At 39.1% G+C, this 27,430-nt stretch overlaps 1 protein-coding gene across 1 annotated transcript; it reads left to right on the top strand.

Moving 5' to 3' along the window:
• The first annotated feature begins 21,223 nt into the window (after positions 1 to 21,223).
• LOC149191352 (uncharacterized) lies at positions 21,224 to 23,965 on the top strand. The gene is made up of 2 exons (XM_089406223.1): positions 21,224 to 23,038; positions 23,199 to 23,965. The coding sequence occupies exons 1-2, from the start codon at positions 22,012 to 22,014 to the stop codon at positions 23,864 to 23,866; spliced, it is 1,695 nt and encodes a 564-aa protein (XP_089262349.1). The 5' UTR covers positions 21,224 to 22,011; the 3' UTR covers positions 23,867 to 23,965.
• Positions 23,966 to 27,430: the final 3,465 nt, after the last annotated feature.

Raw genomic sequence — 27,430 nt, 5'->3', positions numbered from 1 at the left:
TCGAGTTTGATGAGCCTAGATCGTTGGAGGAAGCCATAAAAAAATTGAAACACTATTATAATAAATCAAAGTGTAAGACTGAATCTTAGCAAGGTCAAGTGGCAACTGAATAAAATAAGACCTCAGGATGCAGGTGAGAAAGAGAATGTGGTTCCTTACAAGAAGTTTAATGTAGTTGGAAAGGGACATGGGTCACAACCTGGAGGGAAACATAATAAAGGTGATGGTAAGGGAAATTTGCAGTGTTGGATATGTGGAAAGGAGCATCTCAAGAAGGATTTTCTGTCATATCAATGTGTTAGGCCTCATATATAAGTGCATAGGAAGCGCAAATAGGTGGGAATATTGGAAAAATAATTCCTTGAATCTATGAAGCATTGGATAACAGGTAGGCGAATCACCAGGCATCTATTACAGAGATGGATGGTAAGCTTTGTGATCAAGTTGTTTCTATTTTGATTGATCCTGGAACTAATTATACTTATGTTAATCCTGATCTAGTGGACAAGTGTGCTTTGAATAAATAAGTATGCAAAATCTTGGCTAGTGCAGTTGGCTACAGGTACAAAGAAAAGAGTTCAACATTGGGTAAGAGCTTGTACATTTGATTTGAATGGTATGCCTACATCACACGCTTGAATGTGCTTCCATTGGGATCATACAATATGTTATTGGGTATGGACTAGTTGTATCTTCATAGGACTAAGGAAGATTGTTATGACAAGGCTATTGAGTGCTTGGATGACAAAGGAGAAAAAAGAATCTTGTAGGGTGAGAAGAAGGCAACATCAGATAGAATGGTTACAACTATGCAGGTGAAGCGTAGTCGCAGGAAAGGATGTGTATTTTTTGTAATGCATATTTATAGTGATAAAGGTAAGGTTGTTGAGTATGTGGAGGCATTGAAAAGGTACCCGATTTTACAACAGTTTCAGGATGTATTCCCAATAGAGATATTAGAGTTAATGCCTCACACGGAAGTGGATTTTTCCATTGATTTGGTACTAGGGGAAACACCAGAATCAAAGGAACCATACAAGATGAGCACACCAGGGTTAGTGGAATAGAAATTGAAGTTGAAGGAAATACTTTAAAAAGGATACATTAGGCCAAGTGTATCGCTATGGGGTGCATCGATATTTTTCATGAAGAAGAAGGATGGTACTCTCATGTTGTGCATTGATTATAGGCAGTTGAACAAGATAACCATCAAGAATAGGTATCCATTGCCAAGGATTGATAACTTGTTTGACTAGTTGAAGGTAGCATCAATATTCTTGAAGATTGGTTTGAAATCAAGATACCATCAGGTATGCATTAAAGAAGAGGGCATCTACAAGAGTGCTTTCTCAACTAGGTATGGGAATTATGAGTTTGTTGTAGCTCCTTTCGATTTGACTAATGATTTAGCTACTTTTATGTGCTTGATGAATGGTGTGTTGCATCCTTATATGGACAAGTTTTTTACTGTATTCATTGATGATATCTTGATATATTCTAAGAATGAGGAAGAACATGTCGAACACTTAGAAACAATATTGAGATTACTAAGAGAGCATTAGTTTTATGCCAAGCTTAGAAAATGCAATTTATTTCAAACAAAGGTACATTACTTGGGGCATGTTGTTTCCAAGGAGGGCATAATAGTGGATTCAGAAAATATCAAAGCTATTATGGGATGGGAAACTCCTAGGAATGTGGATGAGGTCAGATCATTTATGGGGTTGGTAGGTTACTACAGGAGGTTCATTAGGAACTTCTCACAAATTTCCTATCCAATTACATCATTATAGAGGAAAGGAAAGAAATTTGAATGGACAAAGGAATGTGTGGCAAGTTTTGAGCAGTTGAAACAATTGTTGGCAAATGTTATAGTTCTAAAGATTGCAGACTCGGATAAAGAGTTTGTAGTGTGTACATATTCTTGCAAGAGAGGACTTGGTGGAGTATTGATGCAAGGGGGACAGGTGGTATGTTGTGACTCAAGGAAATTGAATGAGCACGCGAAAAATTATTATACACGTGATCTTGATTTGATAGCGATCATACATGCATTGAAGATGTGGAGACACTACCTTCTTGGCAGGAGGTTTGTAATGATGAACGATCATTGTGGATTGAGATACTTATTTGACCAACAGAATTTGAATGCTAGGCAAGCTATATGGTTGGAGATACTAAGTGAGTTTGACTTTGAGGTTAGGTACATTAAGGGAAAAGAGAACAAGGTTGCAAATGATCTTAGCAGGCAGATATAAGTAAATCACATTGCAACTATGAGTTCTTATGGGACAAACTTACAAGATCAGATATTACAGGTAGGACAACAAGATGACAGGTACAGGGAGCTTAGGAACATGTTACAACAACATAGTACGGGTGATTAGGATGTGGACTATCATTGCACATCAGATCGTTTGGTTAGATTTAGGGATAGGATCTATGTGCCGGACAACTGCGAACTCAAGAAGCTTATCTTGAGGGAATTTCATACTAAGCCATATTAAGGTCACCTAGGATATCAGAAGACATTGACAAGGATGAAGAATTTCTATTATTAGCCGAATTTGAAGAAGGAAGTGGCAGAGTTTTTCGCTAGATGTTTAGATTGTCAACATGTAAAAGCAGAGTGCAAGCATCCAGGTGGTCTACTACAACTGATTCCGATTCTAGAGTGGAAATGGGTGGTCATTTCCATGGATTTCATTACATGTTTGTCGAGGAAATCTAGACAACATTATTCTATTATGGTTGTGGTTGACAGGTTGACAAAGGTAGAAAAATCATTCCAGTGAAGTCTACATATTTAGCTAGTGATGTAGCACAAGTATTCATCAAAGATATTGTGAGCTTGCATGGTGTTCCGAAGAAGATTGTTTCAGTCAAGGATGCTAAGTTCACTTCCAAGTTTTGGAAGGATTTTTTTGCGGGTTTGGGTACAAAGTTGGCCTTATGCGCAAATTTCCATCCACAGACAGATGGATAGACAGACGGTGACCCAATGAATAGGGTGTTGATAGGACTGGATATATTGGTAAAGATGGAATAAGAAATACAGGTAATTAGTAGAATCTAAAGGAAACATAGGAAAATAGTTATGTAGACTAGCACATGGTATTTAAAGAGTTTTAGGTTGGAGAACATGTGTACTTACGCATCAAGCCCAAGAAGAGCTCCTTGAGGATTGGGTCATGTGCGAAGTTGACACCTTGGTATTGTAGGCCTTTCGATATCTTGGGAGGATTGGACCAGTGTCTTACAGACTTGCACTGCCTCCAATAGTGGAAGTCAATGATGTTTTCGATGTTTCATTGCTTAAAATGTACGTAAAGGATGTTGATAATGTTATTGATTGGTTTCTATTGCTGGTGGATCCAGAAGGAGAATTCCAGTCGGAACCTATTGTGGCCAGCAACAACCCCCCTTCTTATTGAGTGTTATTCCTAATACTAAATAAGTGGGGACCCTTAGTTAAAAAATTAAAATAGTGGTCAAATTTCCTTTCTAAATAAAATTACCATCATAAGCTTAGGAAACCCTCTTGGAAAATCCAAAAAAGCTAAGTTTTATGATAAGGTAAAATAAAATCTTTCCTTAGGAAATATCGCATTGCATAAGATAGCGGGATGCCACCTTACAAGCACAATTCTAACATTTGTGAGATCGCGATATGCGATAATAAATAAACATCGCATCGCATTCAACATAACTTACACGAAACACTTTAAAATTTGCCGATATGCGATAACGCCGATCGCAAGATCGCATCTCACAGGAAACAGGTTAACGAAGTCTGTTATACATAACATTTCTGCGAGTTGCGATATTGCGATTTCGCGATTCAACGATAATGCTATAATGTGATGTCACGGGCGATCGATTTTGCGATATTGCGATTTTTCGATGTTGCGAACTGCGATGTTGCGAAGCAAATCGCAAAATCACTTCATCACAGATCTTTCGGGCGTGTTATTCAAGAAAAGTATTTTCCTTAAGCTGACACCTGGTTATGCGCTTTAATGCTAATAAATGAGGTAGTTTCCAGTTATAATGGATTATGGGTGCGTGCTTATCGAAAGAATCATTTCACGTAAGGTGGTATGCTTGATATGTCTGCGGCATTTAAAACTTTTCCCATCACCCTTCCCTGTCATTCATTTTCGCTTCACTTGTGAATTGCAGGAACGGACAACAGAGGCCGATACAAAGCATTACGCAGGTTGAAATGGGAAAGAAAGGCAAAGCCCCGAGCTCAGAAGAAAAGGAAATGGCACCCTTATATACAGACACGGCCTGTAACAGAGACGCGGGAATAGCTACGTGGGAAGGCATGTATAATCTGCTCGAAGAGGAGAATCCCAGGGTAATGGAAGTTACTGCTACCACGGGCTCAAATGGTTCTTCAGAAGCATCCCTTTCAGAGCTAGCCTACTCATTCTTACACTGGATAGTAGAAAGGCCAAAAATCCTCCCATACACAGACATGGTGAAGTGGATACTGGACAGCGCGGAAATCAGAAATAGACAGTTCAAAATTCAGGGTCAAGGACTCATCGGTTCATTCGCTGCATAGGATTTAAAGCTCATGTATCATCCACCGGAGCCACAGGCAACTTATAATAAGCAGTTTATGGAGAAATTTGTAAAGGAAAATCAGGACCTGGCAGAAACCACCAAAGACTGGTCTAGGAGGGACGAACCGCTGAAGAAAGATAAACATGGTATGTATAGTACTGGTTCTCTTACCTCCCCATATTTCTTTGCTGCTGCCATGCTTTGTAGATTGTTCGGAATGCCAGATATCAACAAATTTTCATCGGAATGGCTACCATTATTAGATGCTGCCACAAATGCCACTATTGTAGATTGGGCCAAAATCTTGTCTGATAACCTAGTCATGGCCATTGTCAGTTACAGGTCCAAAAGAGCTGCGGCTCAGAGAATTTATCCTCCTTTTTACCTATCTGCATATGTAATGGATGCGATATGTTATGTTTCTAAATTTCCTGCTATGGGTTGGAAGTGGACAACTCAAGACCCCTTGCCCATCCATGTCTATCACAAAGAATTGTGGGATTCTCAGTTCACTCCATACTTCTACTAGATTTGTCACGAAATTATGCTGCCCTTGTACAGAATGTTGTATGATAAAGACCCTTCGAGATGCTCACCTGAAGCAGAGGTAGACATCCTCCCTGTCGCGAGATGGTTCGGGGAGGAATTGTTTACTTATGTAAGGGTATTTGGAAGTTCTGCTCCCCCTCATGTACTACCTTTGTATATCCCTGATAAACTCTTGGCTAGAGAGATTGCCTATCAAACCTGTGGGGAAGGTGGTCTAACTAAAGATGTAAAGGACAAAAAGAAGGCTATATGGCCACAGTTTCCTATAGCCTGTGGGGCCTTTTCGCTTTTTGATGTAGGCCACGCATTCACAGAAGTAGATAATATAACATGTCTACAGTTATTCAAATTTTCAAGAAGACCATTTGACCCTAATGAGGTTGCCCAGACTTTCACCACTACAGTCAAGATAAAGGTTTTCTCTGGAGAAAAGGATTTATTCGATGATAGCAGAAAAGCACACTTGAAGAATTCTGCAGGTAGCCCAATTGCAATTCTCTCCAGAAGAATTTCAAAAGTTTAAAATATACAGGGAAAGAAGGTTGGCCAGTATTCCTTTAGAGAAACTACGCATAAAACCCATAAGAGAACCAACTCCAAGAGTTAGTCTTAGTGTGAGTTCAAGCACTAACAGATATAAATCCAAGTCAGAAAAAGAAATGTCTAAACATTCTAAAAGATCCGGAAATGAATAGGATAAGAGCGAAGGGTCAGTAAAGGATATTGCCCAGTCAATGGAACTTCCACACCAACAGGTTATTGCCTCACCGCAAAGAGATCCTCCCCCTCTCGTCATTCAAGCACCGCCAGTCAAACCGAACTAGACAAAGAATGGGGAACCTTCAATGACTTGATCAATCTTGAAGGAAAAACCATAAAAACACCTGTGAGCAATGCACAGGTATCAAAAGAAGTCACAACAACAGTCAGCGATGTCTCAGATATGGAGCATATTCCTATTGCCCCATCCTCTAAGCTTATGCTCAAAATAGAAGAAATTCCTCCCCTTGATGTGTTTTATAGCCCATAGCACAAAGCAGTAGTAAGAAGACAGAGGAAGAAAAGGAAATTGGAAAATGTGCTCCCTCAAGATGCAGAACAATTAGATGTCCTGTGGCAAGATCCCACTAGCAATCCTACTGAGAATCTCACCAAACTATCTCAGATCGCAGGAGCATATGCCTTTGTGACTATTGATAAAGCATCTAAGGTACAACAATTGCTAAAAGAAAGGGAAGACGAGATACAAGTATTGTAGCAACAGTTTCAACAAGCTAACGCCAAAAATGAAACAGAGAAACATCTTGAGAGGTTGCAGCAGGACTTCCAGCAAATGCAGATAGGATATCAAAAAAGTTTGGATGAGAAAGGAAAACAGTTACAGGATCTACAGGAGATGCACAAGGACAATCCTAAACTTATAGAATTTATCACGGAGGCCATTTCCTTGAATGAACAACTACTACAGCAGCAAGAAGCGTTGGGCCAAAAGATATCACAGTGGAGCTATTATTGTGAAATTAGTGATAAAACCACTAATCAAGTGGTAGATTTACAAAGTGACTATGATCTAATTAATAAACGGGTGACTGAATATTTGGCTTGGAAATAAAAAGACGAGGGAAAAAGAGCAGGTGCACCAAGGATTAATGAAAACCACAAAGAAATACTCTTTAACAAATGGGACGAGCAAATCAGGGAGGCAGCGCAAGTAGCAGAAGGAGCAGCAAGCAGTATTATTGATTGTGTAAATGAAAATTTGCACAGGGAAAATTTGATCGCAGAAACCACTCCAGGATATTTACCTAATGCACAACAACTACAGGCAGATTGGAAACGGAGAGCTCAAGAAAAGGCAAAAGCAATCCAAGCGTTAACCAGGTTGAACTGGGATTATTACTCGGCTTAATTGGTAAAGCCACATAGCCAGTGGATGACTGTTAAGTGTATCATCAATTCGGCCGAAAAAATGGCGCCAGCTTTAGTCGATTCTATTTTCTCAGCTCAGCTAAAAGCGGAAGTCTGCTAGCCGACTCTGCTCAAACAGATGCTGCATGCGTGCGATTTCAAGGACCAAATACAGAAGTAGTTTAATATTAGATTTAATTTTAGCTTTAATTTTGTTTTATTTTCCTGAAAAAAGGACGGTCATTTAAACCGCATCCTACATTTTTGTAATAATTTATTTTTAGAATTAGTTTAGTAGTATTTAAACCCTTCTCATGCATTTAGAGAAGGGTCCTGAAATTTATCAAAAACTTATCCCCAGAACATGCACTTATGTACCCTCTGAGGAGGTTTTGATGAATGAATGGAACAAGATTTATTAATGTTTGCATTTGATCTGCTACTGATGTTGCACTTTTGTACTCTTAGTGGATATTTGATCAAGGAGAGATAAATCGTGATCACTTTAAGCTCGTGATCACTTGTAGAATTGGCCCCCCATTTTTTTAATGGACCATAATTGTTAAACACACATGGAATGATGAACACAAGATAAGGTAAATCGTTTAGTGCATTTTTATTCACAAAGATAATACATATAATACATCCTTATGACCATTGGTTTCATATTCCAAGGTCTCTTGGACTCCATTGATTGTTCACATTCCACCACACCAACACTTAGCAGATCGGGTGTCCAACATTTCCCCCCTTAATCTGAAGGGGTATATATGAGTCTGAGAAGAGAGTTGTAATACAAAAATACAAAGATGCATGGAAACAATTAGTTGAATATGCTCTCTGAAATAATGGTATAAGGTGGGAGAAATCGAGGTCTCAACTGGTAATGGTTTAAGGATGAACACCAACTCTAGAACACTTAGTGTAGTTCCTGGAATAGTTCTAAATCTGGAAAAATGTTGTTAGTCTTCTGCCATAGGAAGTGCTCCCTAATGCTTTGAAGAGGGAGATCATTGAGGTCTCAACCTGGAACGCTTAGTGCAGTTCCCGGAACAATTCCAAATATGGTAAGAAGTTGTTAGCCGTCTACTAGAGGAAGTGTCCCTAATGTTCTGAAAAGGGAGGTCTCAACTTGCATAAAAGGAAGAACTTCAACTTGAAAAGGGAGCTCTCAACCTGCAATGGTTTAAGGAAGGCTACCAACCAAAGGCATGTTCAAGGGCTTCTCTATCTCTAGATACAACTCTAAATATGGGTATGGCTAACTCTAGCTCTAGGATCAAGCTGTGGCTCAAGCTCGCTTGATTTATCTTGGAAGCTTGTAGATGATCATCAATTCTCCCCCTGTTATATACAAGGTGAGAAGATGAAGAGATCTCAACTGCAAGACTTTTCAATACTCGAGAACAAATTATGTGGTATGAGCGAAATATCTTCTTGATTGTTGAAGCCCATTTCCAAGAAGTGATCCATCTATGGTGAACCTTTGTTCTTATAGGAAACTTGCTTCTGAAGCATTTGTTTGAATGATGATTGTGTTGATCACAATTCTCACATGGATGAAGATAAAAACAATGATATTTCACATGGCCAACTCGATTACATTGTTGGCATTTGACAATTTGTTGTGTAGGAGGAAGAGGAGTAGGAAAAGATGAGTTTCCTTGAAGAAATCCAACACTCTAAAATTTGATGCGTTTTGAATAATCTAGAGTATGAAAGGACACTTCCTTGTCATATCCAAGACTTGTTTTATGCTTGTTGCCGACAAGATCTTCTTAAGGTCTAATGATGGGCTTTAGAAGTGCATATTTAACTTCTGCACCTTTCTACACATTTGTTCCTAAAATGGGTACTACATTTAAATCAACCTCAATCACATTGATCTGATTACTTTATGACTATTGATGGGAGTCTATTTCAAACTCAAATAGAGGGTTGTTCTAAACAATGACCAGTTCAGAATGATGTCTACATTGATGTAATTCGTCTTGCTATAGTTGAGACTTAAGTTGCAAGAAATCAATTTTGACTTGTGCATCTTGCAAACATGTTCAAATATTAGAGAGAGCATTCTTATTGATTTTTACCATATCATGAACAGTGGAATGAATGAGGATATTCAAAAACTCTAATGCATCATCAATTTTAGCTATTTTTTCAACAACTCAAATTTACACTTCATAAACTTATCACAAGTATGAGCCAATGAGGAAGAAGCAACACTCACTCACAATACAATGCAATAGGTTGCAATTGTCTTCAAAAAAACAGTGTTGGATCTTGATTTCAATAATGTTGGCGTTTGGTTTCATGTCAAACTTTCGACCAACACCAATTGTTCCAATGTAAACTTGTTATATAAATAAATAACGCATTCAATGTAGTCAACATTGTAAACCATACAATGTTCAATACATATAGTAATGGTTTTACATATGACACATATTTAAACCAATTCAACGCACATAGCAACGACCAGCCTCATAGTTCATGACATAAATAGAATGAGCAACATATGAACTAATTCAACACAGTAATGTTTTAAACCAGGGAAACCAAACAACGCACACATCAGGATGCACATGAACCATGCACAAAAGCTCTCTGACCAACGCTCATGGTGTTCAACTAGACACAGATTAAATTATTCGACGCATTGCTGCATGTATTCAACAAGGCACCAAAAATAAACCAACGAACCAACGTTCAACATATTCCTATACACGGCCTTAAAAACTCAACACAGAGAAAGAATCAAATGCAACATGCACAAAGAATGAACCACGGATCGTCAGAGAAGCGTACACATTCAGCAATTCAATGCTTCAAAATTAAACTATTCCTCCCGTGGCGCCCCCATGAGCGTCCGCGAGGATATTGCTCCTTTCAAACTCCAGTACATATTGTCACAATATTTCATCAGACCCCAATTTGTACAGATGCCCAATAATGACAGAAAATCCTGTCGCGTGCACCACTAACTCCTTCTTCTGCTGGATGGTGTATCCTTCCGGGGCAGTTCCTGTCATTAGGAAGTGTATGATATATTCAAAATGACCATCTGTGACGCGCACTGCAAATAGTTGTGCGTCAGGCAATCCCTCCTCCAAATTAGTGGGCTCTTCCCCTGTTTCGATGTGCAACAAATGGTCTGGTCCCACGTTCAGTCGTCCAGGCTTCACAATAACTTCAAAATCATACTCCTGGAACAATAACAACCACCTGCAAATTCTCCCCCCCAACACAGGCTTATTGACTAGGTATTTCAACGTGAAATGATCCGTATACATCTTAAAATGTCCACCCAACACATAGTGTCTAAACTTTTGGAGCACGTATACCATGGCTAACCCTTCGTGCTCGGTGGTGGAATAGTTATTTTCAGCCTTGGATAACCTTCTGCTTGCGAACGCTATAGGATGGTCCAAGTCTCCTCCGCTAGCCTGTGTCAGTACTGCTCCCAGCGCTATGCATGACGCGTCGACATGTACATGAAACTCCTTCTTCCAATCCGGGAAGACTAAAATCGACGCGGTGACCATCTTTTCTTTCGATACATCCAAGATTTTCTTACAGTCCTCGTTCAGACAGAATGTGACATCCTTTTTCAACAACTTTTCCATAGGTGTGGTGATCTGGGCATAGCCCTTGATAAAATTCCTGTAATACCTAGTATGTCCTAAGGTGGCACACAGCGGTTTCACACTCCTTGGCGCTTCCAAGTTAAGTGTCACCGCGATCTTTGCGGGATCTACCATCAGTCCCTGTCTACAAAGCACATGACCCAGCAGAGTCCCAAAAGGATAAAAAAAGGCATTTCTTCAAATTGAGCGCAATTTGGTACCTTCGATAGGTATTTAGCATTAGGTGTAAGCTTGCCACATGGCGTTTCACCAGCCCAAACACAGTCCAGTCATCAAATTACACTTCCAGGAATTTATGAATAAATTCCTTGAACGCAACAATGACTACGCGTGAAACAATCGCAGGCACATTCTTCAATCCGAAAGGCATTACAGTGCATTGAAAACATCCCCACTCAGTTGCAAAGTTCGTCTTGCTCCTATCCTCCAGCGCAATTTTGATTTGATGGTATCCAGAGAACCCATCAATGAAGGAATACGCCTCCTGGCCACCTACATTATCCAACACCTCATCAGTGAACGGAGTCGGGAAAGGATCATGTATGCAAGCATCATTTAACTTCCTGAGATCTACGCATATCCTTATTTCATCCTTTTGCTTCTTTTCCTATACCATCATTGGGCTTATCGAATCAGATCCTTCTACCGGCTCAATGATGCCTGCTACAAGCATCTTGTCTAGCTCTAAGCGAACCTTCTCCTTATACTTCAGATTGAGGTGGTAAGGTCTTTGCTTAACCGGCTTCACGTCGGGTTTTAACGTGATCTTCGTAACACCCAAGTCCCCTATTATCCCTTTCAACTTCGTAAACTTGGTAGGGAACAAACCCTGGTTTTCGCGGAGCAATTCAACGACCTTATCCACTGTCGCGTCATCCTAATAGTCTCCAATCTTCGCGAATTTGGGCTCTGCCTCCATACCAATATTTAGCTATTTCGTTTTCAGTGGCGCGGTTATATTAGGATTCTCAATCTGTGGTCCCTCAACGTCCCAGTGTCCTTCTGTCTCAGGGATGTTAATCTTTCGTGGATCCTCATCTTCTTCTTCAGCAGTTATGTTATAGCATTCCAGCGCGTGGCTCAGATGAGTAGTCCAATTGGGTTGAATCAGATCTAAAGGATCCTGCAGTATCCTAAAGATTGATGCTTTCACTTCTTGTAGCGCTTTGTCAATATAGTCAAACCCATCTTCAAAGCTGAATGTCATTATGAATCCTTCGCACAGAATATCCCATTCACCTGTACCATGGCGAAGCTCTGTTTCCAAATACCAGTTCATTGGGATGACATCTAGAGTATGATAGAACAAGTTCACCCATTCAGGTTGGGGCTTTGCTCCATAAGCCTGAACCCATTTGGCCAAGTCTGCGCACAGATCCTCCTTCCTGTCATATTTGTCTGTTATTCGTACCTTCGGCTTCCCAAAGCGTGTTCTCATCATCCTCCTACACTCGCACCAATCATCAAAGCTACCCTTGTGAGTACCCCACCATCTTGCAGGCGTAGCGCGCAAGGCTCAGTCCAAAGCTTGGAGGCGATGCTTTTCTGGTACCTCCCTCTCAAATGCATCCAAAAATACATCTACATCATTCATGCCATCATAAGTGCGTAGATTTATTACCTCTGATGACACACAACGCAACGATTGGGTCATCATGTTACAGCTTAGCGTGGTTACTTCATGTAATCGATTTTTCCAATGCTCTAATTCTTCATTAGAGTCCGAGGTGCAGGAACTCTCACGATCCCATGTAATTCGTCCATCCGCTGTTGGATTCACCCAATCTTGGTCTCACACTATAATTTTATATATGCAATCCAAATCGTCATCACTCTTATAATCGCGAACTGGTTCAGTATAGCGCAATCCTTCCACAGGATCTAGGGGTACTATTACGCGGAGTGATTTCTTCTCAAATATCATCTTTCACCTCTTTAGGTTGATTACCCTGTTCATATCTGTAGCCCAATCAATGCCAAGGAGCATAAGGTAGGGGTTGTTGTCATCCACAATTTTTATTACCTCTAAGTCAGCCAACGCGCTCGTGCCTTCAATATCTATAGTCACCCCTTGTAGCCACCCCATGGGGATGATATTTTGCTAATTTCCCATCATTAACTGAATTGGGGATCACTGCAGCGCGGGTCTTCCCATCCGCTCCCAAGTCTGCTTTGGTAGGATGTTCGCGTCTGACCCCAGATCCAAAATAACCTGATCCATTTCATATTCTCCTATCTGCACGGTCAGTCTCATCTCTCGTCCCGTCCTTGTTTTATGCTTACCAATATTTTGTACCATGCGCGGTTCGCCCAGAGTGTTTTCGGTGCATCTATTTAGAAGCTCCTGTAATCCCTTCACAACCTTGCTATCACGCAGCAGCTTCATGTAGGTTTCTAGAAAGGTCATAAGCATAGAAGGGTCCATCTCCTGATCAGGCTTATCCTTGCTCCATGAGGTGGAGGCCTTAGCGAAGCTCTTCTTTGCTTCCATGAACGTTTCGTGTGCATGCTCCAAATCAAATTCAACCTCCTTCGACGGAGCTTTGCGAACCCATGCGCTATCTTCGACCTGTTTTCCCTTATCATCCCCTATTGCAATTCCACTTCAGAGCACGATATTCACATTTGGATCCTCTTTGCAAGGCTCAGACCTCATCATCTGCAGGTTCTAAGTTGGCTAAAGTGGTAGTGCCCCTTTGTTGCGTATCCTCACTGTCAGCGTAGGACAGTCCTCCATTTCATGATCAAACAGAGTGCAATATTTGCACGATAGATGCGTTGGGTTAGTGCAATCGCGGGTATAGTGTCCTGGTCCTCCGCAATTGTAGAAAATTAGTTGTCCTCGACCTCTGCTAGGTCCTCCTCCGCCTCTACCTCATGCGTGCCCCTGAAAGCCTGTTCGCGCTATCCCTATGCTCTAGTCAGGGAGCCGCATTTCTGATTGAACCCTGTAGGCGGGAGTTCTATCCATCATCAATTCATAACTTTTGCAGTTGTGCTCATCATGCCCTACCGACCTGCAGAAGTTGCAGAATAGTTGTTGTGGTGTTTGTACAAACTTTTGTAGCAAATGACAGTTATTCGTCATATGTTTTCCTGCTACCTGACATATAGCGCACCACAACGCAGGCCCCGCGCTTGGTCCTGCTTGAGCTTTTGGCCTCAAAGGCATCAGTCCTCCTCCTGCAATATAGTTCGCAAAGACTGGGCAATGGTCTTTGTCATGCCCCTGACCTTTACATTTCAGGCACTATACCTCTTCACACACCTCCAATCGAACTGTTCTATCCTGCTTCAAACTTCGCATTTCAAGGAAAAATTTTACAACTGCGTATGGATCCGTTGAACCCCTAGATTCGGATCTTGCATCGATGTTTCATGCAGTCTCATTGCAATCTCCAAGGCCTTTACTTGAGTCATAATCTTTTGTTGTGACAGCACAACCCTCAGGTGTGGCAGGAGCGAAGCCACGAACCACTCGTGGTGTTGTCCATCTATTAAGTTCATATTAACTTCGCGGATTTTACACTTCAACCTCTGATCTAATTCCCAAGGTGTCTCGCCTGGTTTCATCGCGATTTCCTTAAACCTCACAATCGATTGTGACTTGGATTTAGGCCTACCGAACTCTTTATTCAGTGTGGTCTGGATGTCTGCCACCCCATCGTTTGGGTTATCATTAAAGTACTTGATGCACCAAGTTAGTGCGCGATCCTGCAAAGCACTAACCAATGTTGCCTTCTTCATGTGATCATCTGTGACGCCCTGAGCTTCCCATATAGCTTTCACGACGAACCATAATTGGTTCGGGTCCTCATTGCCCAAGCCTTTAAACAAAGGCAACTTCACTGAATTCGCCATGCTAAACTGCGGTGGAGGTGGTGGTGGTATGGGTGAAGTCGCAGGTGATGGTGGTGAAATTGGAGGTGGTGTGGGTGGAGGTGGAAGTCGCGGGAATCCTTGTCTTATTAACTGCATTGCACTTCGCGGAGAACCCTGTGCTACTCCCTCTTCATCACTTAATGGAGGTGAAATCAATGGACTATATTCAGGACCCTTTCTTCCTTCGTTCATGTAAGTCTTTCCACTTCATGTAGCCCTGAACATCAAGGTAGCTGCATAACCCGTTTTTCGCATAATAACATCTTAATCTAGGTATTCAAAGACTTCAAGTACTTACCTCGCGGACCTTTGAAAAAACGTTGCTCCGCCTCGTTGTAGCTAACTGAGGTATCAATCACGAATTTAGTCACAAATCCTCCTATGATGTGATCGAGCCAATGATTGACCGCACGGGTGATCTTATCCTCAGAGGCTTCCAGTCTCTGTACTAACTCCGAGGTCCAGATAATAGGACCATCAAGTCTCCACCTTCCTTGGCTATCCGCTAGCTTTGCGATCCACTCGTATAGCTCAACCGGAAAGGAACAAAAAAAGATCTCGTGAATTTCTATATACAGGTACCTATCCAGCCACTGTTCCTTTGTCAGTCACAAGTTTCTGTTCTCTTGCGCCGTGAATTCATGGATCTTCCTATCCAACCAGTCTCTAATCTCTTTCTTAGTTGGATTCCAGTGATACGACATCACACATCTCTTATGCAGATTCCAGTCCCAGCAACAGAACCATTTGTTGGCTACGTGGGGCCTGACCCAGGTTCCGCGTTAGTTAGCCAAACAAATCCCTACACTACTGGCCCTTTCGGCATCAGCCCACGAAGCGTGGATCAAAGTCTCACCCGAAGCAGTATGGGGGAATGCTAGAACCAAGTTTCCGCACCCTGAGATGGTCGTGATGTCGGTTTATACCCTCTATTCCTGCTTTCGTGCAGGTCGCTAAGTTCTAGTGCTCTGTTAGTCTAGCCCTTTATTCCACTCTTCAGTACCTCCACGAAGGAGTACAATTGGCCTTCACACTGCTATGAAAGCGTATTGTGCAAGTTCTCTAGTTATCTTAAGTGTTTTACTTACTAAACAATCACAGTTAGCACCGTGTAAACTGATATTCTCACTTGTGTTCAATTAACCAACATAATTACATACATTCGCACATCACATAAGCATTATAATGCAAATCCATACACAATATAACAAGATGTATTAACAGGAAATAGAGACACAGAATTTGTAGAATACTTCTCTTTATTGATATCTCCATATTATTACAGACTCTTTCCGCCCTGCGCACACAGCTGCAGGGGTCCACACACTCAGCTGCAAACTTCTACCCTAGGCCTCTGCACACTCAGCTGCAGAGCCTCTACCTACGCTAAGACCCGAAACACTTAGACTTCGCTATCAAGACTCTTCACTCCATTATTTTCTAAAGACTTCTTAACTACTTAGAGCTTACTTACTTAGCTCTTTTTATACAATCCCATGGTCCACGGACCATGGGTGGATCTTTTATAGCCGACTTTACACTTTACAAAATAAGGGCGAACAAATCTTTATGATTCATGACACCTTCACGCTCCGCGACCACAAAATGCGGAGACTTTACAACTTTATTACAAAATTTGACCCAAAACATGGGCTTTTAGCCCCAAAACTATCCTTGTGGGATCTCGTTCCCAATAGGCTAGGTGGCCTCAACTTGCCCCGAAGGGAAACCAAGTCTGTTAGCCACCTATCCACATTGTAAACCATCCAAAAACAGTAAAGTCCCAATCTCTCTATCCAAGCTATATATGTCTATGTTTCATGTCCATACACTAGATATCTATATAGACTTATATTTGCATGACATAAATTAAAAGTTATCCGCATAAAACAAAAGTAGGCATGGGGAAGTGACTATCCCTTCTGCTCCTCCGAGGCAGATTCTATGGGTGTCAAGTCCTTGGCTGATGCCCCAGGCATCTCATTTAGTTCCAGGATGCATGGGATGTGGCAGTCAATTCTATCCAACCTTATGTCTTGCTTATGAAGCTGGAATTGAATTTTATGCAAGTCTTGCTTGTAGTTTGGCATAACTTGGAGTGTCACTGCCATTCCTACAGAGAGATCTGTTCCATTACTTTTCCCAATAAACTCTTCATTAACCAATAGAGGTATAGAGTTTGTTTGAACTATGTAATTATTCCTCTGGCATTGCCCGAGTCCGGAACTAAAGTCCTCCAGTTGTCCATGTCCTCCTCTGTCTCACTGCCTTGTTTTATTTCCTCCTCCCACTCTTCTAACAATTTCTGGATTCCTTCATCCGTCCCCTCACGATAAGCCTCTGTCGCTTTAGTGATAAGGTGTTCTACCGACTTCCTGCCCCTGCAAGGCTCCGACGTGCTTGGCTCTTTATCCTTCCTGGGTGTCGGGCCTCTCCTTCCTCATCCTCATCCTCTCGCAGGTCGAGCCATGTCCAGGTTTCCTGAGCCCTGATGACAACAACAATTTGTTAATCCAAAACAAATCACTGCAGTTTGGTACCTTTCCTGTATTGTTTTGACAGCGCAATGAGCCACCCCATGCTTCTCCTCACCCCTTGCTCTCTCAGCCTCGGAGCTGGGGTGGTTCGAAGATTGAACCCCGCAATGGGGTTGGTTCCAGCCTCCCTCTATCACTCCCCTTCTCCATACCCAGCAACTTCCGTTCACAGTCAGGTAAGCCCCCCCTTGCCTAAACCAAGCATGTAGACCCATCCTCATCCTTACTGAATTCCAAGAAGAAATTGGGACCCCTGCCCCCTCTGCCCAGGAAATAATAGCACTGCCTCTCACTTGCTCCCATTTAGCTTTCCATGCGTGGTCTCTGGCTTTGCCATAGTCTCGAAAGGAATTCCCGTTAACCCAGCGCTTGCTTTGTCTACAGCTGTAAGGTCTGCCTCCCATGCACCTTATCAACTGCTCCCCCCTTCCCCCATCTTCCATCTCATTTCCCTCACCCATTTTCTCGCTATGGTCAGCCTCACACCAAGCCCGGTTTATGGAACTCGGGTTTTCCAAACCAAGCAGCATAAGGTTATCCCCCCATCGGCCATGGGCAATACCCAACTGGTATAGGATATAAATGCAGAACCAAGCAATTGAAACCAATTGCCTTCCCCATTGCCACCAATTATTTTCTACCCCCCAAGACATCTTCCTATTTACCCCTCTCTCGCACCAGCAAAACCCCAACCATAACATCATTGCAGTGGAGGAGCAAGGCCAAAAAATGTACCCGAATTCAATTGCAGGTTGTCTCCAAGCTTGGAGTTGCAAGATTCGTCTAATTTCCGGTCCGCTGCAACACCTCCTTCCGCCACAAGCAAAAACTCTAACAATGTTCTCGTGCCTGTCGTGCCTGCCTTTACCTCTCACCTCACCTCCTATCCCGCCACCTTTCCCACCACCCTTGCATGCACTCATGCCAAGGGTCGTCGCACCCATTGCCTTGAGCATGTGGGGGGTGGCAGTACTAATCTCAGAGGTACCTATCATTAATATGACCAGGTTGTCCCAACTGTTGGTTAGCATCTCGATCGAGGTGATTAATTGGTTGATTTTAATCCTGTTATTATTGAATATATTTATGATAACTAGATGATTTTAATGTTTGTAGATGACACATTATCTAGATTTATATGGATATGTTTAATGCTTGAAAAATAAATTTCTTGATATAATTTTAATGTTCATAATTTGAATTTTAGTTTTCAAATTTTGTTATTAATACCATTAATTTAATTCTTTTCATATTTTTTCTATTTTGTAATATTAATAAATTTAATACATTATGTTATTTATTATTTTTCTATTTTGTAATATTAATAAATTTAATACATTATGTTATTTATTATTTTTGGACCGTCTTCGATAGAAAATGTCTATACATCTTAAATTCTACATATCAATGTTAGAAAATTCATAATTTTTTTTTAATTAATAAAATATGTACTCCAAAAATTTTTGTAATAGAGTTTTTTCTCTACTAAATTTAACATAAATCCAAATTCAAATTAAAACCATTAATATTAATATTTTTAGAATATTATATATAATAATATTCATTAATATGACGATAATGATAAGGGGTTAAAATAAGTTTTAATAAAAAATAATTATTTTATTAAATTAACATATTATAATATTATTTTATCAAAAAAAAATATTTAATTATATTCCCTTATTTTTTTGGTCAAAGCCCTGACTTATTTCTGCCCTTAGTTAAACTAGCTGTTATTCACTAACCCCCACATAGCAGCGCTCTTCATCTATTTATTACATTCCCTGGATCCGGTGCCTCATCTTGTCCTAAAGATGAACCACACTCACTGGTTCCAAACGTGTCGATGAAAATATCTCTTATGTGATTTTTTCTGGAAAATGCTGTTAAAATTATTATGAATCACAGAAATCTTAACTGAAAAATTTAATATAACTTAATAACTATGATTTATTTACGGCCTGGTCTCTATTCTATTCTAGCATAACCTCTATCCAATTAAATTTTTTTTCTCTACTAAATTTAATATAAATCCAAATTCAAATTAAAACTTAATAGAACTTAATAAATATAATTTATAATTTGCTTACAGCATGGTCTCTATTCTAGCATGGCCTCTATCTAATTGTCATTGCCTAAATACAAATGTATACATTACTTCAAAGCGATAAATGCCCTTCAAAGAATTTGAGGGTACGCTTTTCTGATTAGGAAAGATTCCTTTCAAACACTTGCTGCAATGATGTTGTTTAAAATGTAAAATTGAAATGTCATTTTCAACAAGAAAATATACTTCCAATGTCATTTATGGTTCTATTCTTCCGATCTCCACCTCCAGGGATCATTATCATCTCTTTATTGTGTATATCCATACGAGATATATTCGTACTAATCGGATTTAAATATCTTTATATCGATCAGATTTAGATATGTTACTTTGGTATTAGATTCAATATATTTATATTAATTAGATTTAGATTTCATATATATCAAATTCCGTAAATTATTGTTAAATTTTTAAATAAAATTAAAGTAACATATTTTCATTTTTGTTATGCAAATAAAGTTCACTGTTCACTGACAAAACCCAATGCATCACTGAAGCATAACTTTAAGAAGAATTGTAAAGTAAACAATAGGCAGAGTTTTATTATAAATGTGTATAATTGCCTATTTTCTCCACAAATACTTTATTTATATCCAGAGATTCCAGTGCAGCAACAACTGAATGAATTATTAAATGGAATATAGCAATACTTAGAAAAGTTGTGAAGCGAAATGTATTTTGTTCGCCTCAGAAAGAGCTACAGCTCATGCACCGACTCCCACTAACAAATAAAAGAGAAAGGCAAAGCAGCTACGTATTCCACACTGTAAAATGAAAGGAAAACATTATCTCATTTTCTCTGTTTCCAATTTTGACGTTCTGGGCAGCTCATGATTATTACATACAATAATGCACATTTATATTAATAGTTTTAATGGAAGAAATTGGGCTTTGAGCAGTTTTCAGAAATACATGGTTTTGTCTGGGATTGGATCACATAATTTGTATTAGTAATGCACATTTAAATCTAATAGTTTTAATTGAAGAAATAGTGCTTCTAGCAATTCTCAAACATATATAGTCTTGTCTTGCATTGGACCATATAACCTGAAAGGGCAAAAATCCACTTAACTTTTGGACCACATAGTCAAGACTGTTTTATGTTTTAATTATATGTTTTTTTTTTGTATGTTTGCCAGGACTATATCTTCATCATGTTCAATATATCACCCTAATCAAGGCAAGGAATTGAACCAATGACATCACATCAAAGACAGAACACCCAATCACCGTGGATCCAAAGCTCCATAGACTTTAATTATCATACAATAGCCTTGTCTTGCATTGGACCACATAACCACTGTTTTACAAACCAGCCGTTTCGAAACCGACTCGGCCGAGTCGAACCGTTTCAATAGCCTGAGGACTGACCCGGCCAAGTAACCGGTCCGGTTGACCGAGTCACACATGACTCGGTCAACCCGGTCGGGCCCGATATGACTCAGCCGAGTCATGTGTGACTCGATCAACCCGGTCGGGTCCGATATGACTCGGCCGAGTCACAAGGGGACGACTGGGCAACGTAAAAACATAAAAAAAAATTCATTTTTTTGGTATTTTTTCAAATGTTTAATGCAGTTTATGGATTCCAAAGTGTTATAGTAATTTGCTAAATGTTTTTGGGGTCCATTTCCCCCTCCCAAACCCTATTTAAGACACCCAAATGTTCTCATTCACTCACAGCAGTCTTATGCATTTGAGTGAGAGTCTTCTTTGAGAATTAGTGAGCAGTTCTTGAACTTGTTTTGGAGTAGCAGTGAGGAGTCTTGGAGGAGCATTATAGCTGGAGTGAGGAGCTTCTTGGGCAGCCATTTGGAGCAGCATTGAGGAGCTGATTCTTGGAGCAAGCTTGAGGAGGCAGTTTGTGCCTGGAGGTATTTTTTTCCACCTCTATAAATCTGTTTTTGCTTAGTAAATTTTAGGTGCATATCAAGAAAGCTTAGAGAGTGTTTTTTGTCAAATAAATGAACATTGAATCATTTTTTTTTTAATTTTTTTTTCATTTTCAGATTGTTTTCCTAGTAAAAAAATGGCACCTAGAGCAAAAGATCCTGCTTGGGCATATGTTGAAATGGTTGATAGTCAAATGCATTGCAAATTTTGCCATAGGAAAATTAAGGAAGGTCCTGGGGGCATTAATAGGCTGAAACAACACTTGGCAGGGATTAGAGGCCAAATTACCCCATGTACCTCACCAGAAATTGGGGAGATTAGAAAGAATTTGTTGGCCATCTTTGAGAAATTTAAAGAAGATAAGGCTAGGCAAAAAGAGATACAGGCTGAAATTGGGAGGAAGAGGGAGATACAAAAAATGATGCCTACCAACCCCCACTATGATTTTGAGGGTTCTTCCTCTATCCCTCAAACTGAGGCATCCAACCCTTTCCGTTATGTTCTTCCCTCTTTTGGTTCTGTTCAAGATAAGGGAAAGGGTAGAATGAATTTGAAAAAGGGTGATGTGACTATCAAAAGTTATTTCACTCCCTCCTCTCCATCAGATGCACATGGTCCTGAAGTTAGTAAAGGTCGAATTCAACCCACTTTAGATGACCGTTGGAAGAAAGAATTGAGGGAGACTGCTTGTGACTACATAGCTAGATGGTGGTATGATGCTGATATCCCCTTTAATGCTGCTCGTTCACCATATTATGAGCCTATGTTTGATGCCATACATGCTGCTGGAAAAGGCTTCAAAGGCCCTACTATGCATGAGCTAAGGGGGTTTCGTTTGTAGAAAGAAATTCAATCCATTAATGAGTATTTGCAAGAGTTCAGGGACTCATGGGCAAGAACAGGGTGTACCATCATGTCAGATGGATGGACTGATCAAAGAAATTGTACCATCATAAACTTTCTTTTCTTCTGCCCACAGGGAACCATGTTTTTAAAATCAGTTGATGCATCTGATAAGGTAAAATATGGCCACTTGTTGTTTCAGCTATTGGATCAGGTTGTTCAGGAGGTGGGGGTGGCTAATGTTGTTCAAATCATCACAGATAATGCCTCTAACTATGTTCTTGCTGGTAAACTGTTAGAGGAAAAACACAAGACCATCTTTTGGACCCCATGCGCTGCACATTACATAGACCTCGTGCTTGAGGATATTGGAAAATTAGATTGGGTCAAAAACACTGTAGATCATGCCAAAAGCATAACAAAATTTATCTACAATCATACACTGGTTTTGAGCCTCATGAGGAAACACACTGGAGGCAAGGATATTATTAGGCTTGCCATCACTAGATTTGCTACACATTTTTTGACATTGCAATCTATGCTTTCCCAACATAGAAACTTGCAAAAGATGTTTTCCAGTGATGAATGGAATCAAAGCAATTGGTCTAACAAACCAGAAGGCAAAGAATTGAAAAGGAAAGTCCATGAAGAAACTTTTTGGAGAAAGGCAGCAGAGATTGTGAAGCTTGCTGAGCCACTAGTTAAGGTGTTGCGGTTGGTGGATGGGGAAAGGTTGGCTATGGGCTTCATTTATGAGGCTATGGATCAAGCAAAGGAGCAAATAAAGATAGCATACAAGGATAGAGTGGAAAAGTATGGGCCCATTTGGGCAATCATTGATGAAAGATGGAACAATCAACTCCATCGCCCTATACATGCAGCTAGGTATTTTTTGAACCCACGGTATCATTATAAAGCTAAGGAGTCAGGAGCTTTGAGGGGGGAGGTCAGAGATGGACTGGTTGATTGCATTGAACGCATGATCCCATCGGAGTCTGATCAGCTGGAGATACATCGACAGGTCACATCCTTCAGCAATGCAACAGGTACCTTTGGGAAGAACCTAGCAAAGATTGCAAGAGAAGCAGATGAGCCAGGTAAACAAAAATTTCAATTTTCAATTTCTTAATGGTTTTACTTTTTTTATTAAAGTTTGTTAAATCATTTATAATTTGAAAGTTAGATATAATTTGTAATTTTGTTGAGCTTCAGCCTTCATCTAACTCATAATTCATTACACTCCTATGTTTTTTGCAGCACAATGGTGGGAGGCCTTTGGTGGCCAATGCCTTGAATTGCAAAGGTTTGCAATTCGTATTTTGAGTCAAACTTGCAGTGCATCTGGGTGTGAGCGCAATTGGTCTGTCTTTGAGAGGATTCACACAAAGAAGAGAAACCGTTTGGATCAAAAACGGTTGAATGATCTAATTTTTGTCCAATACAACCTTCGGCTCAGACGAAACCAATTATTGAACAAAAGCCCTGATTCAGATCCGATTGTGTTGGAAGACATTGATCCAACATCAGATTGGGTAGTGGAGAGTCGTCCACCAGAGTTTGATCCTGATGAGGATCTTGATGTAGATATAGATATGGAGACATCAGTTGAACTTGAACATGTTGTTCAACTTCAGCCTGTTCAGTTGAATGCAGATCCCAATCCACCAGCCTCAGTCTCACACCCAGCAAGGACTCCAGTTGTAGGTGCTTCCTATGCTCAGCCACGACAAAAGCGCAGCCGCATATCTACTCTATCTCAGCTTGCATCTGCTGCACAGCCTGCTAGTGGTACTGGCACCACTTCTACAGTTGCAGTTGGAGACGATGATGATGAGGAGGAGTCATGGGGCCCCTTGTCTGACTCTGATGATGATGATCCAGAGATTGGTCGAGATGATCTTGGCTCCTCTGGCAGTAGCTACTAGCCAGTGGCCCAGTAGTACTAGTATTGCATTCTGGTCACCATCACAGTTTACTTTTGTTGTAGAGGCCATTTCTAGCCTCCTTGGTTATTTGTATTTTGTTTTGAGTCTTTGATCATGTATGACAGTTGACTATGTATTGCCATTGGGTACCATTTTGATATAGTGGATTGGTTCATGAGCCTACTTTGATCATATGTTGTCTTCCATCTATATTATAATGCTGTGTGTTTGGAAACATGAATGAAAATCTTTAAAATTATGTTTAAAATATTTAAAATTATGTTTTTTAATAAAAAAAATAAATATTTAATGTATTTTTTACAATGACCGAGTCATTGAAATCGAGCCGGCCGAGTCATTACCGTTTCGGAGTCGGAGTCGGAGTCAATCCTCGGCCGAGTCGGAGTCAGAGTCGGAGTTTTAAAACATTGCACATAACCTGTACCCACAAAACCTTTGCAATTAAATGTTGGACCACATCGTCAAGACTGTTTTATGTTTTAATTATCTGTTTTTTTTTGTTATGTTTGGAAAGACTGCATCTTCATCACGTTCAATATATCATCTTAATTAAAACCTGGAATTGAACCAATAACTTAATATCAAAAACAAAACACCCAATCACCCAAAATCCAAAACTCTATAAACTTTAATTATATATTTTTTATTTTAATTTTTTAATAGAAAAATGTAATTTTCACCAAAATTACATGCGGCAGAGTGCATACATAATATAACAAGCACTGCTTTACAAAAATGACCTGTGGTTTTTCAATTTGATTGTATTATTTTTTTGATGTATAAATAAATTTTGTTGTCTAAAATATTTTTAGAATTTTGAAATTCGGATTGCACGGATTATCTATTTGAATTTGCAATATGAATAAATCTCCATCCGTTATTTTTTTGATGTATAAATAAATTTTGTTGTCTAAAATATTTTCCGAATTTTGAAATTCGGATTGCACGGATTATCTATTTGAATTTGCAATATGAATAAATCTCCATCCATTTTGATTATCCAACATTTTTTGGAATTTTGAAATTACTCAATATTTTTGGAATTTTGAAATTCGGATTGCATAGATTACAATTTATGAAATTAGAATTAGAATAAATCTCAACCCAAATTAAAATAAAATTTAAATTTCAGAAAATATAAAGAAAAAGTATAAATTTTTCAGAAAAAATAGTATTATATTGAGTCAATATAAAAAATCAGATGGTATAAAAAAGTTCAAAATAGTCAACAGACCCGAATATATGAAACAAAAAACTTGTAGGAATAAAACTTCCCAAAAAACACGGAAGCCATACATCATCAATCCATAATCACAGCTAAAAATCTTCATATAAAGAAAAGTATAAATTCCAACTTTTAACTTGGGTTCCGCAGCAACCATCTGCGTTGTTGTTGTGCTGTCGAGATTATGAGCGTTGCCGCTGCCAAGCACAACAATATTATTGGTTGCTTTTCTCTCATTGCATTTTAGACCAACATTAATATTTATGTTATCATTTAATTGAGACCAACATTAATATTTATGTTATCATTTAATTGTCGGTTTCCTTCGATTGAAGTTTATGTACAGTTAGGGATATGTGTTAATAGGTGTAATGACTTATAAGGGGTGTCATGCCAGTACAAAATTTTAATAAAAATTATAAATTATTTATAAATGGCTAAAAAGGGTTTGATATTTATTTTTAAGTATTAATATATTTATTAGATTTAAGAATAAAATAAATTTATATTAATGAGATATAAATTTTAAAATAGGTAATAGTAATAGTAATGGTAATAGTAGTAGCAACAATATGTTATTTAAAATTTAAAAAAGATAAATTTAGATTTTTTCTAAATATTTCTTTTATATTTTAGGTTAATAAATATGATTTTTTATTTTTTTATGGAAAAATATTTAAACGATACAATAAAAATTATTTTATTTGAATATGTATAAAAACAACTTGGAAACAATCATATGTATTGGAGTTGCAAAAATCTATGATTCATGTTTCTCTCTATCCACAAATTCAATCATGCCAAAGAAATTGAGAGGGAGATCTAAAGTTTTTTTAGAGAGTGCATTTGCTTTAGAGTTATGTTCTCCAAGCACATGATAAAAAGATAGTCATTCAAAGGAGAGAGTTATGTTCTCTAAGCACATGATAAAAAGATAGTCATTCAAAGGAGAGCATAGCCTCACTGCAAGAAAATGTTTTCAACTTTTGTTGTTAACCCAATTGATTACCAATTTTGAGTTCCCCATCACTTGTAATGCCTAAGCAATTTTCAAAGAAGAAACAAATAGAAGTGTTCTTAATGTTGAATTCTACTCTATTGTTTGACTCACACCCCAAAGAATATCTAATATGCATGAAATGAGACTAATTAAGATAGAAGTGTTCTTATTGATATGAATTCTACTCTATTGTTTAACTCACACCCAAAGAATATCCAATATGCATGAAATAGGACTAACTAAGATAGAAATGTTCTTAATGCTATGAATTCTACTCTATTGTTTGATTCACACCCTATAGAATATCTAATATGCATGAAATGGCACTAATTAAGATATAAAATGACATCAATCCCACATACCAATGGGTGACCATGAAAAGTGCCATAAAAAACCCCATGGTGTGCCATAATCCAAATAGGGCATTACAAGATTATTTTCTTCTTTTATTTTTGATCTAATATGAACTTTTCTAAAGTTTAATAATCAAGCCTATTGTAACTTTTATCAGAATGTCACATGAACTAAATACACTAGAGTTACTTTTCCATTATATTCCATATACTGATATGCACAAAAAAGCTTCAAATTGGGCTACAAATCTATCCTCACTCCAGACATTCATACAAACCACTAGCTCAAGCTAAGACTAACTATCTCGTGTATCGAGCTCTATGACCGCCTTTCTACACACCTGCTTTGTATATGGACAAGAAATAAAAGTATGAGAAACATATACTTAAGATGCTCTTCACAAAGGACATCTACTTGGACCAACCCAGCCCCTTTTCAATCCATTATCCCAAGTAAGAAGTTTGTTTTTTAGTGCAAACCAAAGATAAATTTTGCTTTTTACTGGAGCATAAAGATTCCACATAGAACTCCACCACCACATTGGATCACCTGGAAAAGGGGATTCCACATAATAGGAATATTCAAACTTGATCATGAATTCACAATTACTTGGATTCTTTGACTAGACAAGATCATCCTCTATATTATCTTTCAATCCTATAAAAATTGAGACAAGCAAACTTATGAAGGATTTCCATTATGCTGCTCCCAACCCTAAAAGACCTAAAGCAATGAGAGATTTCCATCCTGCACTCCCCCACAATTAGTGAGAGTGGGCCTTTGAGTTAAGGAATATTAAAATACCATATTGTTGCAATTGGTTGAGAAGAGAGTTTAAACAATGTAAATCATCTCCTTCCTTGAGACAGGGATCCACAACCAACTTCACCTTCAAACCATTTCCAATATGTTATACCATCCATGATCCAATTAATGAAAATGCCAAAATGAGAGCTTTGCTGAT

This window comes from Pinus tabuliformis, chromosome 2_2 (genome assembly GCF_031772625.1).
Source record: "Pinus tabuliformis cultivar Carrire ecotype Pingquan chromosome 2_2, CPIR1, whole genome shotgun sequence".
Lineage (NCBI taxonomy): Eukaryota > Viridiplantae > Streptophyta > Pinopsida > Pinales > Pinaceae > Pinus > Pinus tabuliformis.
The sequence above is the reverse complement of the archived record's forward strand: the minus strand, read 5'-3'. Positions and strand labels throughout refer to the sequence as shown.

Bases quoted from the DNA above. Each gene is read 5' to 3' on its own strand.
- LOC149191352 (XM_089406223.1), top strand. From the start codon at position 22,012: ATGTCAGATGGATGGACTGATCAAAGAAATTGTACCATCATAAACTTT. The intron at 23,039-23,198 runs GTAAACAAAAAT...TGTTTTTTGCAG, and splicing joins AAGAGAAGCAGATGAGCCAG to CACAATGGTGGGAGGCCTTT.